Source organism: Capra hircus, chromosome 11 (assembly GCF_001704415.2).
Source record: "Capra hircus breed San Clemente chromosome 11, ASM170441v1, whole genome shotgun sequence".
Taxonomy (NCBI): Eukaryota; Metazoa; Chordata; class Mammalia; order Artiodactyla; family Bovidae; genus Capra; species Capra hircus.
The window spans coordinates 101,118,434-101,143,024 of record NC_030818.1 but is presented as its reverse complement, the minus strand read 5'-3'; the positions used below and the strand labels follow the sequence as shown (position 1 = coordinate 101,143,024).

At 47.7% G+C, this 24,591-nt stretch overlaps 1 protein-coding gene and 1 non-coding gene across 3 annotated transcripts in view; both read right to left on the bottom strand.

Moving 5' to 3' along the window:
• The window catches only part of LOC102186025 (vegetative cell wall protein gp1), a 29,680-nt gene extending 6,186 nt beyond the window's left edge, over positions 1 to 23,494 (bottom strand). For both annotated transcript variants that reach the window (XM_018056022.1, XM_018056023.1), the window contains exon 1: positions 23,445 to 23,494. In XM_018056022.1, coding sequence (XP_017911511.1) covers positions 23,445 to 23,454 — 10 coding nt within the window. In that variant the 5' untranslated portion in view covers positions 23,455 to 23,494. The remainder of the gene's footprint in view (positions 1 to 23,444) is intronic.
• On the bottom strand, positions 20,176 to 20,247 carry TRNAE-UUC. Its single transcript has one exon. It is a non-coding gene; the product is annotated as a tRNA-Glu (tRNA).

Below are 24,591 nucleotides of genomic sequence, written 5' to 3'. Positions count from 1 at the left end.
CATTAGTGGGTGAAGAGGAGCCCACCCAGCAGCCCGAAGGGGCCTCTCAGCTGCCTTCCAGGCCTGGCCCTGCCCGCCAGCATCCACTCAATAAACCGTGGGCGCCCCGGCCGGTCCCAACAAGTCCTGAAGGTCCGCCCTGCACCCCCTGAGAGTGTCCTGACCAGCTGAGCCCCTCCAGGCCTCCGGTCCGGAGGAACAGGCTGGAAGGGGGCTGGGGCAGGACCTCCCCCACCACTCCCAGTCCAGACCTGGGTGGGCATCCCAGGGTGTGGCTTTGAAGTTCATTTCCTGACTCTCTTCAGGGGTTATAGAAGGCAGAGAGAAAAAGAAAAGAGATATAACTGCACAGCGCTGCTGAGGGTGGGGGAGCCTTGCTGAAATCCCCCTCCCACCCCTAGCCTCGCCCCCATCCCTCCCACTCCCACCGCCCATACAGCAGGTGGGTGAAATCAGAGGTCAGGTTTCCCTAGGGGAGGGATCCCAACGACAGGACTACTGAGCCCCTGAGGGCTCCCACCCACCTGCTCCCAGCAGCCAGGATCTCACTCACAGCTTCTCCTGAGACCCACGCAGGTGCTCTTGCTTCCACACCACATGGCCACCCAGGCCGCGCCTCCTGTTTCTCTATCCCTTTCAGGCTGGACTTGGCCATGTGACTTGCTTTGGCCAACGGAACATTAATAAACATCTTGCAAACACTGGCTTTAAAAACCTGCATCTTTCAACATTACCAGGGGCTGGGAGGGATGAGAAGTTCGGGTATCAGTGGGGACAGTTCCATCTGGGAGGATGAAAGCATTCTGGAGGGAGGTGATGATGACGGCTGCACAATACCGTGAATGCCCCTGAACTGGACACTTAGAAATGGTTCAGACGGTAAATCTTATTACCAGTTTTAAAAAGCCTCTCTCTCCTGCTGATCTAAAAATGCCAAACAAAATACAAAAGACCCTGAAAAGTGGACAAAAGCAGAGTGTAGTCAAAACACAGAAGTGACTATAAAGGGGTGAACTGCCTGTTTTCCCCTCTCATTTCGTTCGAAGCTCAAAGCTCCAGCCCCAGAACCACATGACCGGGCAGCTAAAACTCCATGATAAACTCGGTCATGCTGGCCAGAGGAACCAGGAGAGGGCCCCCTGCAGAAGGCAGAGGGTAGGGAAATCCTAGAGAAGTACCTTCAGAGGGGTTCTGAGTCCCCTAGTTCTGTGTGTGAACTGGGGTGACCAATGTGTATCAGCTTGCCCAGGACGTTCTTGGGTTTACTCCTGAGAATCCCACATCTAGGAATGGTCAGTCATCTTAGAATGGATCCACACCAACCCTAGACTCACCCTCAAGATGCATGTGTAGGGGACAGATCCAGACCTGCATAAGGAAGACCTTAGACCTGGACCAGAAAAACAGCCAGAAAACAATGAACAAAATCGCAAATGAGTGCATGCCTAGCAATTACTTTAAATACTAACTTTTCCAAAAGACATGGAGCGGCTGAATGGATAGAGAGACAAGATATTCTGTCTATAAGAGACACTGCAGGTGTGAGTCTGCAGACCACACACATAGACCAGAAAAGAACAGAAAAACATTCAACGCAAAAGGAAACCTAAAAGCCTGAGGCAGCTATGCTTATACAACAGAGAGAGACTGTGAAACAAGAACTGCAATAAGAGACAGAGAAGGTATTACAAAATGACACAGGGCTCAAATCCAACCAGAAGATATAACATTGTGAGTATATATCACTGAACATCAGTTCAGTTCAGTCGCTCAGTCGTGTCCGCGACCCCATGAATCGCAGCACACCAGGCCTCCCTGTCCATCACCATCTCCCGGAGTTCACTCAGACTCATGTCCATCGAGTCCGTGATGCCATCCAGCCATCTCATCCTCTGTCATCCCCTTCTCCTCCTGCCCTCAATCCCTCCCAGCATCAGAGTCTTTTCCAATGAGTCAACTCTTCGCATGAGGTGGCCAGAGTACTGGAGTTTTAGCTTTAGCATCATTCCTTCCAAAGAAATCCCAGGGCTGATCTCCTTTAGAATGGACTGGTTGGATCTCCTTGCAGTCCAAGGGACTCTCAAGAGTCTCTGCCAACACCACAGTTCAAAAGCATCAATTCTTCGGCTCTCAGCTTTCTTCACAGTCCAACTCTCACATCCATACATGACTACTGGAAAAACCATAGCCTTGACTAGACGGACCTTTGTTGGCAAAGTAATGTCTCTGCTTTTCAATATGCTATCTAGGTTGGTCATAACTTTCTTTCCAAGGAGTAAGCATCTTTTAATTTCATGGCTGCAGTCACCATCTGCAGTGATTTGGGAGGCCCAAAAAATAAAGTCTGACACTGTTTCCACTGTTTCCCCATCTATTTCCCATGAAGTGATGGGACCAGATGCCATGATCTTCGTTTTCTGAATGTTGAGCTTTAAGCCAACTTTTTCACTCTCCTCTTTCACTTTCATCAAGAGGCTTTTTAGCTCCTCTTCACTTTCTGCCATAAGAGTGGTGTCATCTGCATATCTGAGGTTATTGATATTTCTCCTGGCAAACTTGATTCCAGCTTGTGCTTCTTCCAGCCCAGCGTTTCTCATGATGTACTCTGCATAGAAGTTAAATAAGCAGGGTGATAATATACAGCCTTGACGTACTCCTTTTCCTACTTGGAACCAGTCTGTTGTTCCATGTCCAGTTCTAACTGCTGCTTCCTGACCTGCATATAAGTTTCTCAAGGGGCAGGTCAGGTGGTCTGGTATTCCCATCTCTTTCAGAATTTTCCAAGTTTATTGTGATCTACACAGTCAAAGGCTTTGGCATAGTTTCATGGAACTCTCTTGCTTTCTCCATGATCCAGCGGATGTTGGCAATTTGATCTCTGGTTCCTCTGCCTTTTCTAAAACCAGCTTGAACATCTGGAAATTCACGGTTCATGTATTGCTGAAGCCTGGCTTGGAGAATTTTGAGCATTACTTTACTAGCATGTGAGATGAGTGCAGTTGTGTGGTAGTTTGAACATTCTTTGGCATTGCCTTTTGTTGGGATTGGAATGAAAACTGACCTTTTCCAGTCCTGTGGCCACTGCTGAGTTTCCAGATTTGCTGGCATATTGAGTGCAGCACTTTCACAGCATCATCTTTCAGAATTTGAAACAGCTCAACTGGAATTCCATCACCTCCACTAGCTTTGTTTATAGTGATGCTTCCTAAGGCCCACTTGACTTCACATTCCAAGATATCTGACTCTAGGTGAGTGATCACACCATCGTGATTATCTGGGTCGTGAAGATCCTTTTTGTACAGTTCTTCTGTGTATTCTTGCCACCTCTTCTTAATATCTTCTGCTTCTGTTAGGTCCATACCATTTCTGTCCTTTGTTGAGCCCATCTTTGCATGAAATGTTCCCTTGGTATCTCTAATTTTCTTGAAGAGATCTCTAGTCTTCCCCATTCTGTTGTTAGGAAGGCTTTCTTATCTCTTCTTGCTATTCTTTGGAACTCTGCATTCAGATGCTTATATCTTTCCTTTTCTCCTTTTCTTTTCACTTCTCTTCTTTTCACAGCTATTTGTAAGGCCTCCCCAGACGGCCATTTTGCTTCTTTGCATTTCTTTTCCATAAGGATGGTCTTGACCCCTGTCTCCTGCATAATGTCACAAACCTCCATCCATAGTTCTTCAGGTACTCTATCAGATCTAGTCCCTTAAATCTATTTCTCACTTCCACTGTATAATCATAAGGGATTTGATTTAGGTCATATCTGAATGGTATAGTGGTTTTCTCTACTTTCTTCAATTTAAGTCTGAATTTGGCAATAAGGAGTTCATGATCTGAGCCACAGTCAGCTCCTGGTCTTGTTTTTGTTGACTATATAGAGCTTCTCCATCTTTGGCTGCAAAGAATATAATCAGTCTGATTATGGTGTTGACCATCTGGTGATATCCATGTGTAGAGTCTTCTCTTGTGTTGTTGGAAGAGGGTGTTTGCTATGACCAGTGCATTCTCCTGGCAAAACTCTATTAGCCTTTGCCCTGCTTCATTCCATATTCCAAGGCCAAATTTGCCTGTTACTCCAGGTGTTTCTTGACTTCCTACTTTTGCATTCCAGTCCCCTATAATAAAAAGGACATCTTTTTTGGGTGTTCTAAAATGTCTTGTAGGTCTTCATAGAACCGTTCAGCTTCAACTTCTTCAGCGTTACTGGTTGGGGCATAGGCTTGCATTACTGTGATATTGAATGGTTTGCCTTGGAAACAAACAGAGATCATTCTGTCGTTTTTGAGATTGCATCCAAGTACTGCATTTTGGACTCTTTTGTTGACCGTGATGGCTACTCCATTTCTTCTAAGGGATTCCTGCCCGCAGTAGTAGATATAATGGTCATCTGAGTTAAATTCACCCATTCCAGTCCATTTTAGTTTGCTGATTCCTAGAATGTCGACGTTCACACTTGCTATCTCCTGTTTGACCACTTTCAATTTGCCTTGAACACAACATAGGAGTGCCTAAGTATAAAAGCAAATAATAACAGACCTAAAGAAAGAAATTGATAGCAATACAATAATAGGGAACCTTGATATCCACCTTACATCAATGGATAAATCACCCAGATTAAAAAAAAAATTAGGAAACAGCAACCTTAAAGGACATGTTAGACCAGATAAACTCAAACACATATATACAGAATATATATCCAAAATAAACAGAATACATATTCTTATCAAGTGTATATGGAACATCCTTCAGGATAGTTCATGCTGTTGCTGCTAAGTCGCTTCAGTTGTATCTGACTCTGCAACCCCATAGACGGCAGCCCATCACGCTCCGCCGTCCCTGGGATTCTCCAGGCAAGAACACTGGAGTGGGTTGCCATTTCCTTCTCCAATGCATGAAAGTGAAAAGTGAAAGTGAAGTCGCTCAGTCGTGCCCGACTCTTAGCGACCCCATGGACTGCAGCCCACCAGGCTCCTCTGTCCCTGGGATTTTCTAGGCAAGAGTATTGGAGTGGGTTGCCATTGCCTAGTAGGCTACAAAGTAAGCCTTTCTAAACTTTAGAAGGTTGAAATCACATCAAGCACCTTTGCCAACAAGAAATCAATTATGGGAAGAAAACTGGAAAATTCACAGAGATCAAACAACACGCTATTGAGCAACCAATGGGTCAAAGAAGAAATCAAAAGAAAAAAAAATTTTTTAATACCTTCCGACAAATGAAAATGGATAGAACAGACCAAAACTTGAGCTGCAGCAAAGCTCATAAAAATAAATGCCTATACAACATCAGAAATCTCATAAATATTCTACATTTACACCTCAAGGAACAAGAAAAATGAAGCCCAAGGCTAGTAGAAGTTAGGGAATAACAAAGATCAGAGTAGAAGCAGAGACTAAAAATAGAAAATATTAATAAAACGAAAAGCAGCTTCTTTGAAAAGATGAACCAAATGGACAAATATTTAGCTAGACTAAGGAAAAAAGAAGATTCAAACAAAATTAAAAATGAAAGAGGGCACGTTTACCACCAATACCACAGAAATACAGTGGCTCCTGACAGACTGCCATGAACAATTACATGCCAACAAATCTGAGAACCTAGAAGCCAAATTAAATTCCTAGACACACAGCGCTCCACCCTGAATCATGAAGAAAAAAAACCTGAGCAGACTGATTACTAAAGAGAATCAGTAATCAAAACCCTTGCAACAAATAGGACTCTAAGACCAGATGGCTACCAAACACCCAAAGAATTAATACCAACCCTCAAACTATATGAACAAGTAAAAGAGAGGAGAAAATATTTCCAAACTCATTTTATGAAGCCAACATTACCTTGATACCAAAATCAGAAAAAGATGCCACAAGAAAAATACAAACCAGTGCCCTGATAAACGCAGATGTAAGAATCCTCAACAAGGAAATATTAACAAACAAGATTCAACAACGCATTCTGCCCACTACACCACACCCATAAACGAACACAATACCCCAAATTTAACTCAAAATGGATTAAAGACTTGAATGTAAGACCTGAAACCATAACATTCCCCAAAGAAAACATAGGCAGTAAGTGTCTTGATATTAGTGTTGACAATGACTTTCTTTTTAGATTTGAAGCCAAGTGAGTGAAGTCACTCAGTCATGTCTGACTCTTTGTGACCCCATGGACTATAGCCTCAGACTCCTCTGTCCATGGGATTTTCCAGGCAAGAATACTGGAGTGGGGTGCCATTTTCTTCTCCAGGAGATCTTCCTGACCCAGGGATTGAACGTGGGTCTCCCGCATTGTAGGCAGACGCTTCACCATCTGAGCCACCAGGGAAGTCCCCTTGAAGCCAAAAGCAAAGCCAACTAAAGCCACAACACAAGTTGGAACAACATCAAACAAGTTTCCGCACATCAGGGAAAACCGTCAACAAACTGAACTGGCAACCTACTGAATAGGAGAAGATATTTGCAAATCATGTATTTTACATGGGTTGATATCCAAAGTATATTTTTAAAAACTCATATAATTCAACAGCAAAAAATAAACCTACAATTAAAAATCGGGCAGAAGATCTGAGCAGACATTTTCCAAAGACATACAGAGGGCCACAAAGGTACCTTGAAAAGATGCTCAATCAGGGAAATGCAAACCAAAACCACAGTGTGCCATCACCTCACACCTGTTAGAACGGCTGTCACCAAAAAGCAAAGAAAGAACGAGTGTTGGTGAGGAGGTGGGAAAAAGAAAAGCCTTGTGCACACGCTATTGGTGGGAGTGTAAACTGGTGTGACCACTATGGGAAACAGCATAGAGGGTCCTGAAAAACATCACAAATAGAACTACCGTTAAAAAAAAAAAAAAAGTTAGTCACGCAGTCGTGTCCGACTCTTTGTGACCCCATGGACTGTGGCCCCCCCCCCAGGCTCCTCTGTCCATGGGATTCTCCAGGCAAGAATACTGGAGTGGGTAGCCTTTCTCTTCTCCAGGGGATCTTCGCAACCCAGGGGTCAAACCCAGGTCTCCCACATTGCAGGCAGACTCTGTACCGACTGAGGCACCAGGGAAGCCAAGAACTACGGTATGACTCAGCAATTCCAACCTGGGTCTTTAAAGGAAAAAAAATCCACTAACTCAAAAAGCCATATGCATTCACCATGTTCACTGCAGCGTTATTTTCAGTAGTTAAGACCAGCTAAGTGTCCACTGGTGGATGAACAGAGAAAGAAAATGGTGTGTGTATAAACATATTAACAAAAATCTTGCCTTGAAATATGTTATACACACTTACAATATTATTCAGCCACTAAAAAAGAATGAAGTATTCAGTTCAGTTCAGTTCAGTCGCTCAGTCGTGTCCGACTCTTTGCGACCCCATGAATCGCAGCACGCCAGGCCTCCCTGTCCATCACCAACTCCCGGAGTTCACCCAGACTCACGTCCATGGAGTCGGTGACGCCATCCAGCCATCTCATCCTCTGTCGTCCCCTTCTCCTCCTGCCCCCACTCCCTCCCAGCATCAGAGTCTTTTCCAGTGAGTCAACTCTTCACATGAGGTGGCCAAAGTACTGGAGTTTCCATGTGCAATAATGTGGATGGACCTTGAGAGTATTATGTCAAGTGAAATAAGTCAGACAGAGAAAGAGAAATAGTGCACGACCTCACTCACATGTGGAATCGGGAAAAAACAAACCCGAGTTCATGGATACAGAGAACAGATCGGTGGTTGTCTGAAATGGGGATGGGGGTGGGCAAAATCAGTGGAGGGGGTCAAAAGGTATAAACTCAGTTATAAAACAAATAAGTCCTGGAGAGGTAGTGTATAGCATGGTGAATCTCTAATAATACTGTAAAGGAGAAAGGGAAAGATATAAGCAACTGAATGCAGAGAATAGCAGGGAGAGATAAGAAAGCCTTCTTAAGTGAACAATGCAAAGAAATAGAGGAAAACAACAGAATGGGAAAGACTAGAGATCTTCGCAAGGAAATTGGAGATACCAAGGGAACATTTCATACAAAGATGGGCTCAATAGAGGACAGAAATGGCAAGGATCTAACAGAAGCAGAAGAGATGAAGAGGTGGCAAGAATACACAGAAGAACTACACAAAAAACATCTTCATGACCCAGATAACCACCATGGTGTGGCCACTCACCTACAGCCAGACATCCTGGAATGCGAAGTCAAGTGGGCCTCAGAAGCTTTAGTGAGGGTGATGAAATTCCAGCTGAGCTATTTCAAATCATAAAAGATGATGCTGTTAAAGTGCTGCACTTTATATGCCAGCAAATTTGGAACTCAGCAATGGCCACAAGACTGCAAAGAGTCAGTTTTCATTCCAACCCCAAAGAAGGGCAATGCCAAAGAATATTCAAACTACCACACAACTGAGCGCATTTCACATCTAGCAAGGTAATGCTCAAAATCCTTCAAGCTAGGCTTCAACAGTACGTGAACCGAGAACTTTCAGATGTTCAAGGTGGATTTAGAAAAGGCAGAGGAACCAGAGATCAAATTGTCAACATCCACTCAATCATAGAGAAAGCAAGGGAATTCCAGAAAAACATCTACTTCTGCTTCATTGACTAGGCTAAAGCCTTTGACTGTGTGGATCACAAAAAACTGTGGAAAATTCTTAAAGAGATGGGAATAGCAGACCACCTTACCTGCTTCCTGAGAAACCTGTATGCAGGTCAAGAAGCAACAGTTGGAACCAGACATGGAATAATAGACTGGTTCAAAATTGGGAAAGGTGTATGTCAAGGCTATATACTGTCACCCTGCTAATTTAACCTATATGCAGAGTACATCATGAGAAATGCCAGGCAGGATGAAGCACAAGCTGGAATCAAGATTGCCGGGAGAAATATCAACAACCTCAGATATGCAGATGACACCACCCTTATGGCTAAAAGCAAAGAAGGACTAAAGAGACTCTTGAGGAGGGTGAAAGAAAAGAGTGGAAAAGCTGGCTTAAAACTCTACATTCAGAAAACTAAGATCATACCATCCGGTCCCATCAGCTCATGGCAAATAGATGAGGAAAAAACAGAAACAGTGACAGACTTTATTTTCTTGGGCTTCAAAATCACAGTGGACGATGACTGCAGCCATGAAATTAAAAGACATCAATCCTTGGAAAAGAAGCTATGACAAACTTAGCATATTAAAAAGCAGAGATGTTGCTTTGCCCACAAAGGTCTGTATAGTCAAAGCTATGGTGTTTCCAGCAGTCATGTATGGATGTGAGAGCTGGACCATAAGGAAGGCAGAGCACCAAAGAACTGATGCTTTCGAAATATGATGCTGGAGAAGACTCTTGAGAATCCCTGGGATAGCAAGAAGATCAAACCAGTCAATCCTAAAGGAAATCAACCCTGAATATTCATTGAAAGGACTGATGCTCAAGCTGAAATGCCAATACTTTGGCCACCTGATACAGAGAGCTGTCTCTTTCATTGGAAAAGACCCTGATGCTGGAAAAGATTGAGGGCAGAAGGAGAAAGGGGCGACAGAGAATGAGACGGTTGAATGGTATCATGGACTCAATGGACCCAAGTTTTAGCAAACTCCGGGAGACAGTGAAGGACAGGGAAGCCTGGGGTACTGCAGTCCATGGGATCACAGTCAGACATGACTTAGCAACTGAACCAACAACATATCAGAAAGTAGTTAGGGGACTGATTCTTAAAAGTTCTCATCACAAGAAAACAATTTTCTTTGTACAGTGATCATTATACAGTGTATACAGATATTGAATCATTACATTGTATGCCTGATACTACTGTAATGTAATGTCAATCAGACCTCAAAAATAAAAAACAGGAAACTGGACCAAGATTGGAAATGCTACTCATAGAAGGTACATCAACTAGTGATCTGAAACTACCTAGGTTGAGTGCTTCATAAACTTTCCAGGGCATAACAGGACTTAGGATTTATTGTTGTCCAGTCGCTAAGTCGTGTCTGACTCTTTGCAACCCCATGGACTGCAACACTCACGGCTTCCCTGTCCTTCACCATCTCCCAGAGTTTGCTCAAACTCATGTCCACTGAGTCAGTGATGCCCTCCAACCATTTCACCCTCTGTTGTCAATCTTTCCCAGATTGAAGGGTCTCTTCCACTGAGTTGGCTCTTCCCATCAGGTGACCAAAGTATTGGAGCTTCAGCATCAGTTCTTCCAATGAATACTCAGGGTTGAGTTCCTTTAGGACTGAGAATTTATACAACATGATATATGTGATGTGCAGGACCCAACCCAAAAAGCATTCGCCATTCAAAGAATGAGGCGAATGTGACCAGTCCTCAAGGGAAAAGACAGTCAACATATGTCTACCTGAGATGTTGAAATTATCAGAGAAAGTAACAAACCCCATGAGCAAAGATAAACACACTTGAAAAAAGTTCTCAATGAAGAATTAGAAAGTTTGACATGGATTTTTAAAAAGGCACAAGAAATTTTCAACACATAATATCTGAACTTTTTTTAAAATTCACTGATGTCAATATTAAAATGGAGGTGACGGGGAAAAAAATAGTGAGTTTGAAGAAGCACCAATCTAACAAACAGAGATTAAGGAAAAAGAGAATAGAGCTTCAGGGGCCTGTGGTTACAGGAAAAGGTCTTAACTCCATGTCAAGTCCCAGGACAGATTTTGGGAAAAATACATTTGCAGTAATAATGGCTAATTACCTACACGACATGTGATAAAAGACAAATTCATAAAACTCTAAATATCCACAACAGGCACTTCGTGGGAGAAAACTCCCTAGACACAGCATCATAAAACTTCTCGGGGACCTCCCTGGAGGTCTAGTGGTTAGGACTCTGAGCTTCCACTACGGGAGCCGCGGGTTTGATCCCTGGTCAGGGAACTAAAGATCCCCGTATGCCACACAGCGCAGCCAAAACAATAGCAACAAATTCTCAAAACCAAAAGATTTAACATCAAAGCCTGGAAAGCTGGCGGCGAAAAATGACCCATTACATTATATACAGGGGAACAACAGTTTGAATTCCACAGATAATCAAGAGACAGCTGAGGATCAACATGTTAAACAGCTGATGGAAAAAACCTGCAACCCAGAAATCAACATTGAAAGGAAATGTCCTTCAGGATCGAGGCACGTGCGCCTCTTCTATTGCTGACAGCAAATCACCATAAACGCAGCGGCACACAACGCCAGCCGTGATAATGACTGCATTCGTAAAACCAGAAACCCGGAGGCGGGGATGCAGAGAAATTGGAACCCTTGTGCACTGTTAGTGGGAATGTAAGACGGTGCAGCCACTGTGGAAAACACGCCAATTCCTCAAAAAGTACACATTTCCAGAGAACTTCCTGGTGGTCCAGTCGTTTTTCACTGCTGTATATAATGTAATGGGTCATTTTTCGCCGCCAGCTTTCCAATCCCTGGTTGGGAAACTAAGATCCCACAAGCCGTGCAATGCAACCAAAAAGAAAATAAGCAATTTCCACAGGAGCCAATAATTCCACTTCCAGGGACACACCCAGAAGAACTGAGAGCAGGGGAGAGATGTTTATGCACCCACGTTCACAGCAGCACCGGTCACAAGACTGAAAGGCGGAGCCCAAGGGTCTACCGACCTATGAATGGGCAAAGTGCGGCTTATCCCCACAATGGAGCGTCACTCAGCCTTTAAAAGGAAGGAAAGTCTGACAACATGGAAGAGACTTAAGGACATTATTCTAAGTAAAATAAGCCAGTCACAAAAAGACTCCACTGTCTGAGGTCCTTCAGTCCAGCTCAATTGCTCAGTCATGTCTGACTCTTTGTGACCCCATGAATCCCAGCACGCCAGGCCTCCCTGTCCATCATCAACCCCCGGAGTTCACTCAGACTCACATCCATCGAGTCAGTGATGCCATCCAGCCATCTCATCCTCTGTCATCCCCTTCTCCTCCTGCCTCCAATCCCTCCTAGCATCAGAGTCTTTTCCAATGAGTCAACTCTTCGCATGAGGTGGCCAAAGTACTAGAGCTTCAGCTTTAGCATCATTCCTTCCAAAGAAATCCCAGGGTTGATCTCCTTTAGAATGGACTGGTTGGATCTCCTTGCAGTCCAAGGGACTCTCAAGAGTCTTCTCCAACACCACAGTTCAAAAGCATCAATTCTTCTGTGCTCAGCTTTCTTCACAGTCCAACTCTCACATCCATACGTGACCACTGGAAAAACCATAGCCTTGATTAGACAGACCTTTGTTGGCAAAGTAATGTCTCTGCTTTTCAATATGCTGTCTAGGTTGGTCATAACCTTCTTTCCAAGGAGTAAGTGTCTTTTAATTTCATGGTTGCAGTCACTATCTGCAGTGATTTCGGAGCCCCAGAAAATAAAGTCTGACACTGTTTCTCCATCTATTTCCCATGAAGTGATGGGACCAGATGCCATGATCTTCGTTTTCTGACCAGACTCAGAAAGGGGGATGGTGGTTACCAGGAACCGGGGAAGAGGGGTGAGGAGGACAGTCACTATTTAATGGGGACAGAGTTTCAGTTTGGAAAGATGAAAGAAAATACGAAGGTGGATGGTGGTAACGGTTACACAATAATGTAAAGGCATTTAGTACCACTGAACTGTACACTGAAAAATTGTTAAGATGATACATTTTATGATATGTGCATTTTACAGCTTTTTTAAATGGAGAAAAACTACCAAACACTCATGTCCTGGCTCACACTCTGTAGGTCAGAAGTGCAGGCTGACTCAACTCAGGGTCTTCATCAAGGTGTTAAGTGGAATGGGCCTGGAAGGAAGAATCTACGTCCAAGTTCATTCTGGTTGTTGGAAATTCTAGCTCCACGGCTCTGAGGTTCTGTTCCTGGAGGCTGCTCGCCACCCTTCCCAGACGACCATCTCGATCTTTAAAGCCAGGAATGCACATCAGAGCCTTCTCATGCTTCAGAACTCCCTGTCTTCCCTTCTGCTACCAGGTAGAGAGAGATCTCTGTGTTTAAAGGGCTCATTTGATTGGGTCAGACCCATCCAGAAAAATCTGTATTTTAAGATCAGTTGACTTGGGACTTTAATTCCATCTGTAAAAATCCCTTCACAGCAGTACCTATACTCGTGTTTGGCAGAATAACTAGGGAAGGGAAACACGGGCACCACTCTTAGAGTTCTGCCTACCGCAAGTAAGGCATTCTCAGATGGAAGAAAACTCAGAGGATTCCTTATCAGAGACCTTCCGTAACAGAGAGGTTAAAAAAAATTCTTTGGGTTGAAAAGAAATAATACCAGGGGTGAACCTGAACTTGAGAAATAAAGGAAGAGCTGTCAGTTCAGTTCAGTCGCTCAGTCGTGTCTGACTCTTTGCGACCCCATGAATCGCAGCACGCCAGGCCTCCCTGTCCATCACCATCTCCCAGAGTTCACTCAGACCCACATCCATTGAGTCAGTGATGCCATCCAGCCATCTCATCCCCTGTCGTATAATAATTGGGGTGAATAGAAAAGATAATAATTTTTTCCTCTAATGTATGACTGTTGAAAGCCAAAATTAAAACATATTATGATGAGTTTGCAATGTGTACACATGAAAACTATAACACTTATTAAAGTTATAAAGCCTTCCCTGGTGGCTCAGATGATAAAGCATCTGCCTACAATGCGGGAGACCCAGGTTCGACCCCTGGGTTGGGAAGATCCTCTGGAGAAGGAAATGGCAACCCACTCCAGTACTCTTGCCTGGAAAAGTTATAAAAGCTTAATGCATGGGGATGAAGGTAAAGAGATCTATAAATTAACAAGCTTCTACACCTTACTGAAAGTGATACAATACTAATTCTAAGGAGACTGTAAGAAGTTAGAGATGTATTTTAATCCTTAGACCTGAGACAGGCTTGGAACCTGGAACCCTTTGCTTCAATGCTTGTACCTGGACACACTTCTCCTCCAACAACAAAATACAGAGAGTCCATATGGGACTAAGAATAACTGCATGCATGTGCAGTCAGGGCAAATTCTGGACAAAAGGATACAAAGAGATTAAAAACAAACAAATAACCCAACTGCCAGTTTCCAAGAGCCTGGGGAGCAGGGCTGGGAGCAGAAGCATGGTCCTGTGCACGCCCTCTGCACACACGACCACCTAAGGAGTGGGCAAGCCACCTGAGCCGCCCCTCCAGCCGGGTCCCCGGACACCCCTACCCTTACCGCATGTAAGGAACCAGCTTGCTCCACCTCTTCAGCAAGTGAGCAAGCAAGGGAACCTGTTACTTGCTCTCACTCCCCAACCCCCGCCGCAACAGGGCCCTCAATAAAGCCTCGCCTGAATTTTGTGTCTGACCTCTGATCAATTTCACTGACGAAGGAGGCCAAGAACCCGTTGGAACAGCACAACCACTAAAAAAAATAACCAGAAACTATGCAGCAAAAACACCAAGAGATAAATTAAAATGGAATGCTAAAAAAATATTCAAATTAATACCCAACAAAGCTGGGAAGTGGGCACAGCACAGGAGTGAAGGGGGTAGAAACCAGGGGGACACAACAGAGGCGACAACGTGGAAACAATAAAACTAGCCTTAAACATTGAATCAGTGGGCTTCCCTGGTGGCTCAGAAGGTAAAGGCTCCGCCTGCGATGCGGGGGACCTGAGTTTGATCCCTGGGTCAGGAAGATCCCCTGGAGAAGGGAATGGCAACCCACGCCAGTATTTTGGCCTGGAGAATTCCATCCATGGACAGAGGAGCCTGGGGGGCTACAGTCCACGGGGTCTCAAAGAGTTGGGCACAATCAAGCAACCAACACACATCATATCAATAATTTAAAAACATATCAATAATTATAATAAATGCTGATCTCAACTTTCCAATTAAAAATCGGAGATTGACGTAACAAATAAAAACCAAGACCTACAAGCAAGTGACAATAGACAACACTTAGAATACACAGAAGTGATAAATGGGAAAGATAGGCCATACAAAGTAAGCAAAAAAGGCTGCAATGGGCTTTTGTGATCAGATTAAACAGACCGAGAATACCACCAGGTGGCTCTCTGGTGGTCCCGTGGTTAGGACTTGGTGTTTTCACTGCCATGGGCCTGGGTTCAGTCCCTGGTTGGGGAGCTAAAATCTCACAAGCTGCGAGGTGTGGCCAAAACAAACAAACAAACAATGTATTGCCAGCAATAAAGAGAAACACTAATAATAAAAGGAATAATTTACCAGGAGGACATTGACAATTATAAATGCACCTCTATCTAATAGCAGAGCTCCAATTACATGAAACAGAAGTTGGCAGAGTTAGAGAGAAACACGCAAGAGGCACAGTTATAGAAGACGTTAATACCTTCATCCACCAGCTGACAGAACCAGACAGAATCAGTCAGCACGCAGACAATCCGAACAACACTGTGAAGCCTCTTGATCCAGCAGATGTTTATAGAATACTCTACCCAGCAATTGCAGATACCGTTCTCAGAACACAACGTGTATTTACCGAGACAGACCACGAACTGGGCCATAAAGCAAAGCAATGTTAAAGGAACTGAAATCGTCCCAACTGCATTCACTGACCACAAGAGAATTAGAAACCAGTACTAATGAAGTGTCCAGGAAAACATCAACTATCTGAAAATTAAATAATACACCTTAAAGAATTCATGGACCAAAAATACAGTCACGAGGCACATGGAAAAGTGATTCTGAACGGGGTGACCGCAAAGAAAGAACACATCAAGGCGTGAGATGCAGAGACGTCCCTGGGCGTCCAGTGGTTAAGAATCCACCCTGCAGTGCGGGGGATACAGACTCCATCCGTGGTGGGGGAAACTAAGATCCCACGCGCCACAACTAGAAAGTCCATGTGCCACAGCGCAAGACCCCGCAGGCCCCAACCAAGACCACACGCAGCCAAATACATATTTCTTTAAAAGACATCACCAAGAACTCCAATACTTTGGCCACCTGATGTGGAGAGCTGACTCATTTGAAAAGACCCTGATGCTGGGAAAGATTGAAGGCAGGAGGAGAAGGGGACAACACGGATGAGATGGTTGGATGGCATCACCAACTCAATCGACATGAGTTTGAGTAAACTCCGGGAGTTGGTGATGGACAGGGAGGCCTGGCATGCTGCAGTCCACGGGGTCACAGAGAGTCAGACACGACTGAACTGAAGAATTACAAAGGCAAGTCACTGAGTGGAAGAAAATTTAACACATCAGACAAAGGGTTGTATCAACACTGTATAAAGAACTCAAACTCAATAATAAGGCAAATATCCCGATAAGAAAGCGGACAAAATACTTGTAAACACTTTCAAGCAGACATTCAAATGCCCGATGAGCACATAAAAAGATGCTCCGTGCCCTTAGTCATCAGCGATGCCATCAAAATGAGAAATGCCGGCTTTCCCTGGTGGCTCACTGGTTAAGAATGCGGGAGACAAAGGTTCAATCCCTGATCTGGGAAGATCCCAAATGCCATGGGGCAACTAAGCTACAACTACTGGGTCTGTGCTTCCGAGCCTGGGAGCTGCAACTGCTGAGCCCACGAGCCACAGATACTCAAGTCCAAGCGTCCGGAGCCTGAAGCCACCGCAACGAGGAGCCCGCACGCCGCTAGAGTCGCCCCCGCTCGTCGCAACTAGGGGAACGCCCCTGCAGCAGCGAAGACCCAGCAGAGCCAAATGAGTAAAATTATTTTAAAAATTAGAAATGCCAATTAAAGCCACAAGCTATCACCACCCATTAGGATAGCTAAAATTAAAAAAACAGAACCAACCAACTTGACCTTAGCAAGCTGTAGCAAATATGTAGGATGGCATCACAGACTCTATGGACGTGAGTCTGAATGAACTCTGGGAGTTGGTGATGGACAGGGAGGCCTGGCGTGCTGCGATTCATGGGGTCACAAAGAGTCGGACACGACTGAGCGACTGAACTGAACTGAATGGAAACTTTCAAAGGCTGCAAATAGGAAAATAAAACAGTAACAACCACTTTGGGAAACAGTTTGACAATTTCTTAAAAAGTTAAACCTACATACACCATTAAGATTCAGCTATTCCACTCCTAGGTATTTACTCAAGACAAATACAAACAACGTATGACCACACAAATGTTTACAGAAAACTCTGTTTGCAATAGACCCAAACTGGAAACAATCAAGAGCTCACAACCGATGACTGGATAAAGCAATTGTGCTGTGTCCATACGCTGGGCTATGTCTGCAGGAGGCACCCTCTGTAACCCCTGACCCCCAACACATAATTCTCTCCCCTTGAGTGTCCATCACACTGAGTGACTTAAAGATACATATATACATATACATACACTGATTTATTTATCTGGTGCATTGGGTCACAGCTGCCTCATGGGTGTTCTTTCGTTGTGGCTCACAAACTCTGTGGCACACTGGCTCCAGAGCATGCAGGCTCAGTAGCTGCACATGAGATCTTAGTTTTCCCACCAGGGATCAAACCCGTGTCTCCCACATTGCAAGGCAGACTCTTAACCACTGGACCATCATGGAAGTTTCCCAATGCATGCTCAGTCCCTTCATTCGTGTCCGACTCTTTTCAATCCCATGGACTGGAGCCACAGGCTCCTCTGTCCATGGGGATTCTCCAGGCAGGAATCCTGGAGCAGGCTGCCATTTCCTTCTCCAGGGATCTTCCTGACCCAGGGACAGAACCCGCCCTCTCTTCCATCTCCTGCAGTGGCAGGTGGGTTCTCCACCACTAGCGCCACCTGGGAAACCTCTGCATGACTTCCAGTGAAGAGATAAGGCAGCAGGAATGCGGCTGCTTCTGAGATTAGTTTTAAGAAGTTCCTGCCTTCTTGTCAGTTGCTGTGTGTCTCTGGTGACTCCAGAGGAAATGATAGGAGAGGCCCGCGTGACACGGCAGGATGCTGAGGCCCTCGTCCAACAGCCAGGCACCCATGAGGCGCCAAAACCTGAGGACAACCAGGTCAGTGAGTTTGCAGGCAGCCCTTCAGCCTCTGCTGAGTCTTGGGGTGACTGTATCCTAGCTGATGACTTCACTACAACCTCAGGAGACACTCAAGACACAGGCACCCCACCCAGCCACCCCAGACTGCATGGTAGTAAGTACGGGTTCTTTAAAATGTGGCTTCTTTAAGTGCTGGGGACTTCCCTGGTGGCACAGTGGATAGGGATCCACCTGCCAATGCACTGGACACGGGTTCAATCCCTTGTCTGGGAAGATCCCACATGCCGCCCGTGCACCGTAACTCCTGAGCCGGGAACCACAGCTATTGGAGCCCACACACCCTAGAGCCGCTGCTCGGCAACAGAAGGCACTGCTGTGAGAAGCCTGTGCACCGCAATGAAGAGCAGCCCTTGCTCTCTGCAGCGAGGGAAAAGCCCTCCTAGCAAGATGACCCCATGCGGCCAAAACATAAACAAACACAAAAATAAAATTATATTAAAAAAAAAAAACACCCAAGTGTTGAGAGTACAGATCTTCCTCGACTCACAATGCGGTTTGTATCCTGATAAACCCATCAAAAGTTGAAAATATTGTTAAAGTCAAAAATGCATTTAGGGAAATTCCCTGGTGGTCCAGTGATTCGGATTCTGCACTTTCACTCCCAAGGACATGGGTTCTATCCCTGGTCGAGGAACTAAGATCCCACAAGCCACGCAGTTTGGGGGAAAAAAAAATTGTATTTAGTCCACTGACCTCCAGAACATCATAGTCTTAGACCAGCCCGCTTTAAATCTGCTCAGAACACTTACAACAGCTGACAGTTGGGCAAAACTGTCCAACACAAAGCCTATTTGACCATCAGGCACGTGAGCACCTCCTGCCACTGACTGAACACTGGATAGAAAAATAGAATGGCTGAGTGGGTACGGAATGGCTGCAATGTACCCTCGTGGTTCAGTGGGTGTCGGGGCGCCACGGCCCTGCCACCGCCCAGCATTGTGCGGAGGAGCAGACTGCAGGCTGCCAGGGCGCCGGCGACCGGAACTCAAAACGCAAAGTCCGGTTTCTACCAGATGCACATCACCTTCACACGACTGCCAAGTCGGAAACCAGACCATTGAACCATCTGTAGTTTGTAGTTGGGGACCACCTGTAATCTGTTTAACAGTTACAATTCCTCAGCAGTGAAAAGGAATGAACTCTGGATATGCACAGAAGCCCGCATGGATGGATCGCTAAATCATTAAGCCACGGACAGGCAGCCAGTTGAAGAGTGTCCAGGCTCTATGATCCCATGTATATAAAATCCTAGAATAATGTGCCATTGAGATGGACAGAAAGCCACCCGTAGCTGCAGGAAGGGATTACCAGGGGCACAAGGAAACGTTTGAGGGTAAAGACTGTTATTTGGGGACTTCCCTTATGGTCTAGTGGTTAAGACTCTGAATTCCCAATGCAGAGGGTGCCAGTTCAATCCCTGGTCAGGGAACTAGACCCCACGTGCCACAGTGAAGACTTGGCACAGTTAAATAAATAAATATTTTTTAAAAAAAGAAGATTGTTATTTTGATGTACTGACTGCTGAAGAGATGCACAATATGTCAAAACTGATCAAAACACACATTTTAAATAGATGCAGCTTGATGTACTTCAACTATACTCCAAATAAAGTGATGACCTTCTTTAAAGAAAAAAACATGCTTTTGAACACTCGCACACTGGGGCTTGCTCTCTCTCACCGCTGGGAATCCTTCTGCCACCCACTGGACTGGCCCCAAGGAGGAGAATGGGGGCAATGCCTTGCCAGTCCCCCGACCACTCAGCCCCAGGGAGCCAGCCCCACGCTGCAGACCCACACGATGCTGACAACACATGCCTGGTGTATTAGACCACTGAGTTCTGAGCTGGTTTGTTCCACAACAAAAGCCAACTGATCACTGATACAGAAGGTTTCCTCTGGGAGCAGGAAGAACCGGGACGGGGGCAGGAGAGTGGGGAGCAGGCAGAGGCCACAGTGGCCGGGCCAGAAGGGAGGCCAAGCGCCAGATGGATACAGACAAGTGGGGGGACTGGCGGGTGCGGTGGGGCGCACCCAGTCCAACCGCATCCGGAGGGGAGGAGGGGAAATGAGCGGGCAAGAGCGACAGGGCGAACCACATATACTTTTCCCTCCTCCCTCAGTGCCCGGGGCAGAGCTCGGCTGGTGGGTATGGGATGAGGGTCTTTTTTTTTGTTTTTTCCCCCCAACGGTGCCACTCAGCTTACAGGATTTCAGTTCCCTGGCCAGGGATTGAACCTGGGCCCCAGCCGTGAAAATGCTGAGTCCTAACCACTGGACTGTCAGGGAGGCCCCTGGGATGAGGGTCTGGGTCACAACCAGGACTGCCTGGGCTGCTTCCCCTCCCAGCGCCTCCTCGGTTTCCTCGTCCTTAAAATGGGGACACCACCACCTCTCGGGGTTATCGTGGGAATGAGAGGAGTGTGTGGCTGTACAGTGCTTGGACCCTCAGCTAAGACGGGCTCCGTGATCTGAGGTTGGGAAGCGGCTGGAAGAAACTGGAAGGGTGTTCTGGCCAGTCTGAGGAATCTGCAAGAGGAGGGGAAATGAAAACCATTGAGAAATGAGGTCACACAACGTTAGCAACGGAGAAGGCAATGGCACCCCACTCCAGTACTCTTGCCTGGAAAATCCCGTGGATGGAGGAGCCTGGTAGGCTGCAGTCCATGGGGTCGCTAGGAGTCGGATACAACTGAACAACTTGACTTTCACTTTCATGCATTGGAGAAGGAGATGGCAACCCACTCCAGTGTTCCTGCCTGGAGAATCCCAGGGACGGGGGAGCCTGGTGGGCTGCCGTCTATGGGGTCGCACAGAGTCGGACACGACTGAAGTGACTTAGCAGTAGCAACGTTAGCAAGACCTGCGACTTCTAAGCTTGACCCAGAGAGCTGGGCTCTTCCAGAAGGATCTGGGGGTGCGGGGAGGTGCTTCAGGGTTGTTATCTATTGGAGGGATGGGCTGGCCTAATTATTCCTGGGGGAGGCACCAAGGCAGCTACCAACCTCACACACCCAGGCAAGGGCTGGAGGTTTTAAATATTCAAGGCAACAACAACAAAAGGGCCACTGTGGGGAAGATGAGAAGCTGCCTTCACTATCTATGCCAGAGGGGTCACTGGCTGGCTGACTCATGAAGCTCTCAGCCAAAATCCACCTCCCCTGATACACAAAGCCCCCAAATCATTCTCTGAATACGCAACCAGGTGGAGGCACGCAGCCAGCCAGCCATTCAGTCCCACACATTGTCATTGGGTAACTCCAACGGACTAGTGTTCTAGGCTCAGAAATACAGTTCAGGATGGCTGGAGAGATGATCACGCTCAGTGGGTAAGTCAGGCAGAGACAAATATCACATATCAGTTACATGTGGAATCTAAGAAATGATACAATGGACTTGTTTACAAAAACAGACAACAAACAGAAATGGACTCATAGACTTAGAAAACAAACTTACGGTTCCCAAAGGGGAACTGGGGGGGAGGGATAAATTAGGAGTTTGGGATTAACATACAAACTACTAATATATAGAACAGATAAACAACAAGGACCTATAGTACAGGGAACTAAAGTCAGTATCTTGTAATAACCCACAATGGAAAAGAATCTGAAAAAGAGCGGATATATACCTGAATCACGCCTGAAACTAACACAACATGGGAAATCGACCGTACTTCAGAAAAAATACAATTCTGTACAACAAATCCTACCAAAATACCATCATTTCAGCAAGGTTAGGTGCCTGTACAGCTGCTAAGTGGATGAAGCTTTGCCACGAAGATGTTCAAGTGAGCAGCTACTGTTTTGAAGCATTTATCAGGTGCCAGGCCATGGGAATAATTATGTCTGCAGTGACCCTGAGCCAGGGTGACCCAGGGGTTAAGAATCTGCCTTGCAATGCAGGGTTTGCACGTTCAATCCCTGGTCAGGGAACTAGATCCCGCATGCCACCGCAGGGCAACTAACTGAGCCTGCCACAACTAGAGAGAGCTGGCACCCCACAACTAGAAAGGCGAAGGACCCCCTCCTCCCCCAGCCACAACTAGAGAGCCCAGGCGCCTGCCAGGAAAAGCCCCAGCCCAAGGAAGACCCAGCGCAGCCAAAAAATTCTTTTAAAGTTGAGTGTCTCAGTTATCTTTAAAAAAAAAAACAGGGCCAGCTTTGTCATCTGTTTGAATTTAAGAGATTTAAACTCCCCATCCTCCCTTCCCTCACGTGTAAATGGGGACAAGAACAGTAAAAGGATCGTTTAAAGATAACACTAGTGGACACACGGCCAGGCTCTGTTTTGAGAGCCTCCTACAGGAGTGTCCCAGGGGAGCCCCAGGTGGGCCTTATTCGCTGAGGTTCACAAGGGTAACCTGAACCTCCCCACCCACCCCCCAATTCGGGCACCGAGCGCCCCGTGGAGACGCCAGCCCCTGCCCCAGTTATCATAACAAAACCCGCAGCTGTCCCGGGCGGCCTGGACAAATACCTGGCCCGATGGCGCGGAGATAGGGCCGAAGAGTAAATACATTTGCTGGCGGGGCTGCCGCGCTGCGGCCTCGGGTTCTCGAGTTCTTGACACCCGAGCCTCGCCGGGACATTCCAGCCGGAAAAGGGGGGCCAGGAGCCGGGTGGGAGGTGCTCGAGGGTGGGGAAGAGGGGGCGCTTCCTGGAGGTCTGGGGTGGCGGCGGCAGATAAAGCCAGGCGGGGCCCGGTCCCTCTTGGCAGCAGCAACCCCCTGGGAGCCCCTTGCAGAAGAGACCTAGGGGCTCCCCGGCCCCAGGTTGGTGGTGGAGGCGGGGGTTGTTAGGCAGACCGCACCGTCCGCGTCTCCGGTCCCCCGGCCGTCACCAGCAGCCCCTGGCCCGCCTGCTTGCGACTCCCGAGGTTAGGACCGCGGCCAGGGGATTCTCGGATCAGCGCGCCCCCGCCCCCAGTGCTGGCTGCGCCGCAGACGCCAAAGTTGCGGGGCCTTCCCGCGCCCCCTACCCAGTCCGTCCAGCTCTCTAGCTCGCGCCCGCGTCCCACTTCCTTCGGTCCCTGTTTCAGTCCGCGAGGGCTCTCCCCATCTCTCCCCGTCTCTGCCCCACAACCCCGCCAGGGTCGCCCCTCCCCCGCTCCAAGGACTTCAGCCTGACCAGAGGGGCGAAGAAAGTTACTAGGGGAAGGACTGGGCGTGGGATGCGGGGGACACGGCCCCCCAGGTCGCCACTGCAGGGGCACCTGCTGCCCGCCCGGGGGCCGAGCCGAGGGTTCCCCCCCTCGCCAGCTCTCCCGCGGGGGCGTCCGCCCTGCGGAGAGGGGCACGGCCAAGGTCCCCGAAACTTCCTGCGGCAGCCGCCGGTTCCCCCAGTCCCGGGCGGCAGGGAGAGGCGTCCCAGGGCAGGGCCAGGCTGGGACCCCGCGGAGCCAGCCTCGGGGCCCGGGGTGGGGGTCGCCCCCGCCTTCCCCGGGAGCCGGGCCGGGGTGGGGGCGCGCACCGGGCCCACAGCCCTTACCTGCGTCCATGGCGCGACCGGCCAGGCTGCACGCCTCCCGCCGCCGTCGAGCCCGGCTCCGCTCTCGCGGACAGCTCGGGTTTCCTGGTGCGCGCGGCGCGGCCGGTTAATCATTGACCGCAGGACTGCCCGCGGCTGGGTCAACAGGTGGCTCCTCGCGCGCCCCGGCCGCTGGGGCCCGAACCCGTGCGGCCTGGCCGCCTCCGCAGGACCCGCGCCCGGCCGGCCCCGAGGAAGGGGGCCGAGTCGGAGGGGCGCAACCCAGGCCCAGCTGGGAACGGGCGGAGGGGGCGGCGGGGAAGGAGTGCGGGAGACCCGCCAGCCAGAGAGCCCAGCTGGATGCATTGGTGGCCAACAAGGGCCTTGCGGATCCGAAGAGCGCCCAGTCTCCCCTTCTGTGTCTCCCAGCAAGGGAAGCCAGCAGTGCAGATTTTCATATGAAATCTCCTGGGGTTTAAAACAATGTGTGTGACACTTCTGTTCCCTGAGACTTGCCAGATTGGAGAACTCAAAGCAGGTCTACTCCAAACATCCAGAAATGCTAGATAGACTACACCCACAAGCCAGACAGCAATTTCAATTCATAGCTGAGCTCCCAAGATGGGAAGAGAGATCCCTGGGACCGAGGAAAAGGAGGCAAACCCTGGAGGAGGGGACTGGGGTTTTGGGGGGTGGGGTGGGGGGTGGGGGGGGTTCTGTTTGTGCCCTGTAGTAGACTAGTGGTCTCAGTGGTCTGGCATTATTAGTGAAAGCCGCTCAATCATGTCTGACTCTTTGTGACCCCGTGGACTATACAGTCCATGGAATTCTCCAGGCCAGAATACCAGAATACTGGAATGGTAGTCGTTGCCTTCTCCAGGGGATCTTCCCAGCCCAGGTTCAAACCCAGGTCTCCTGCATTACAGGCAGATTCTTTACCAGCTGAGCCACAAGGGAAGCCCAAGAATACTGGAGTGGGTAGCCTATCCCTTCTCCAGGGGACCTTCCCAACCCAGGAATTCTTTACCAGCTGAACTACCGGGGAAGTGGTCTAGGGCTTGAGTTTTACACACAGATGCACTCCCTGCGTTGGCAGTGTGGAGTCTTCACCGCAGGATCACCAGGGGAGTCCTTGCAAAACGTGTCAGTCTTTACTTTTCGTGGTTAG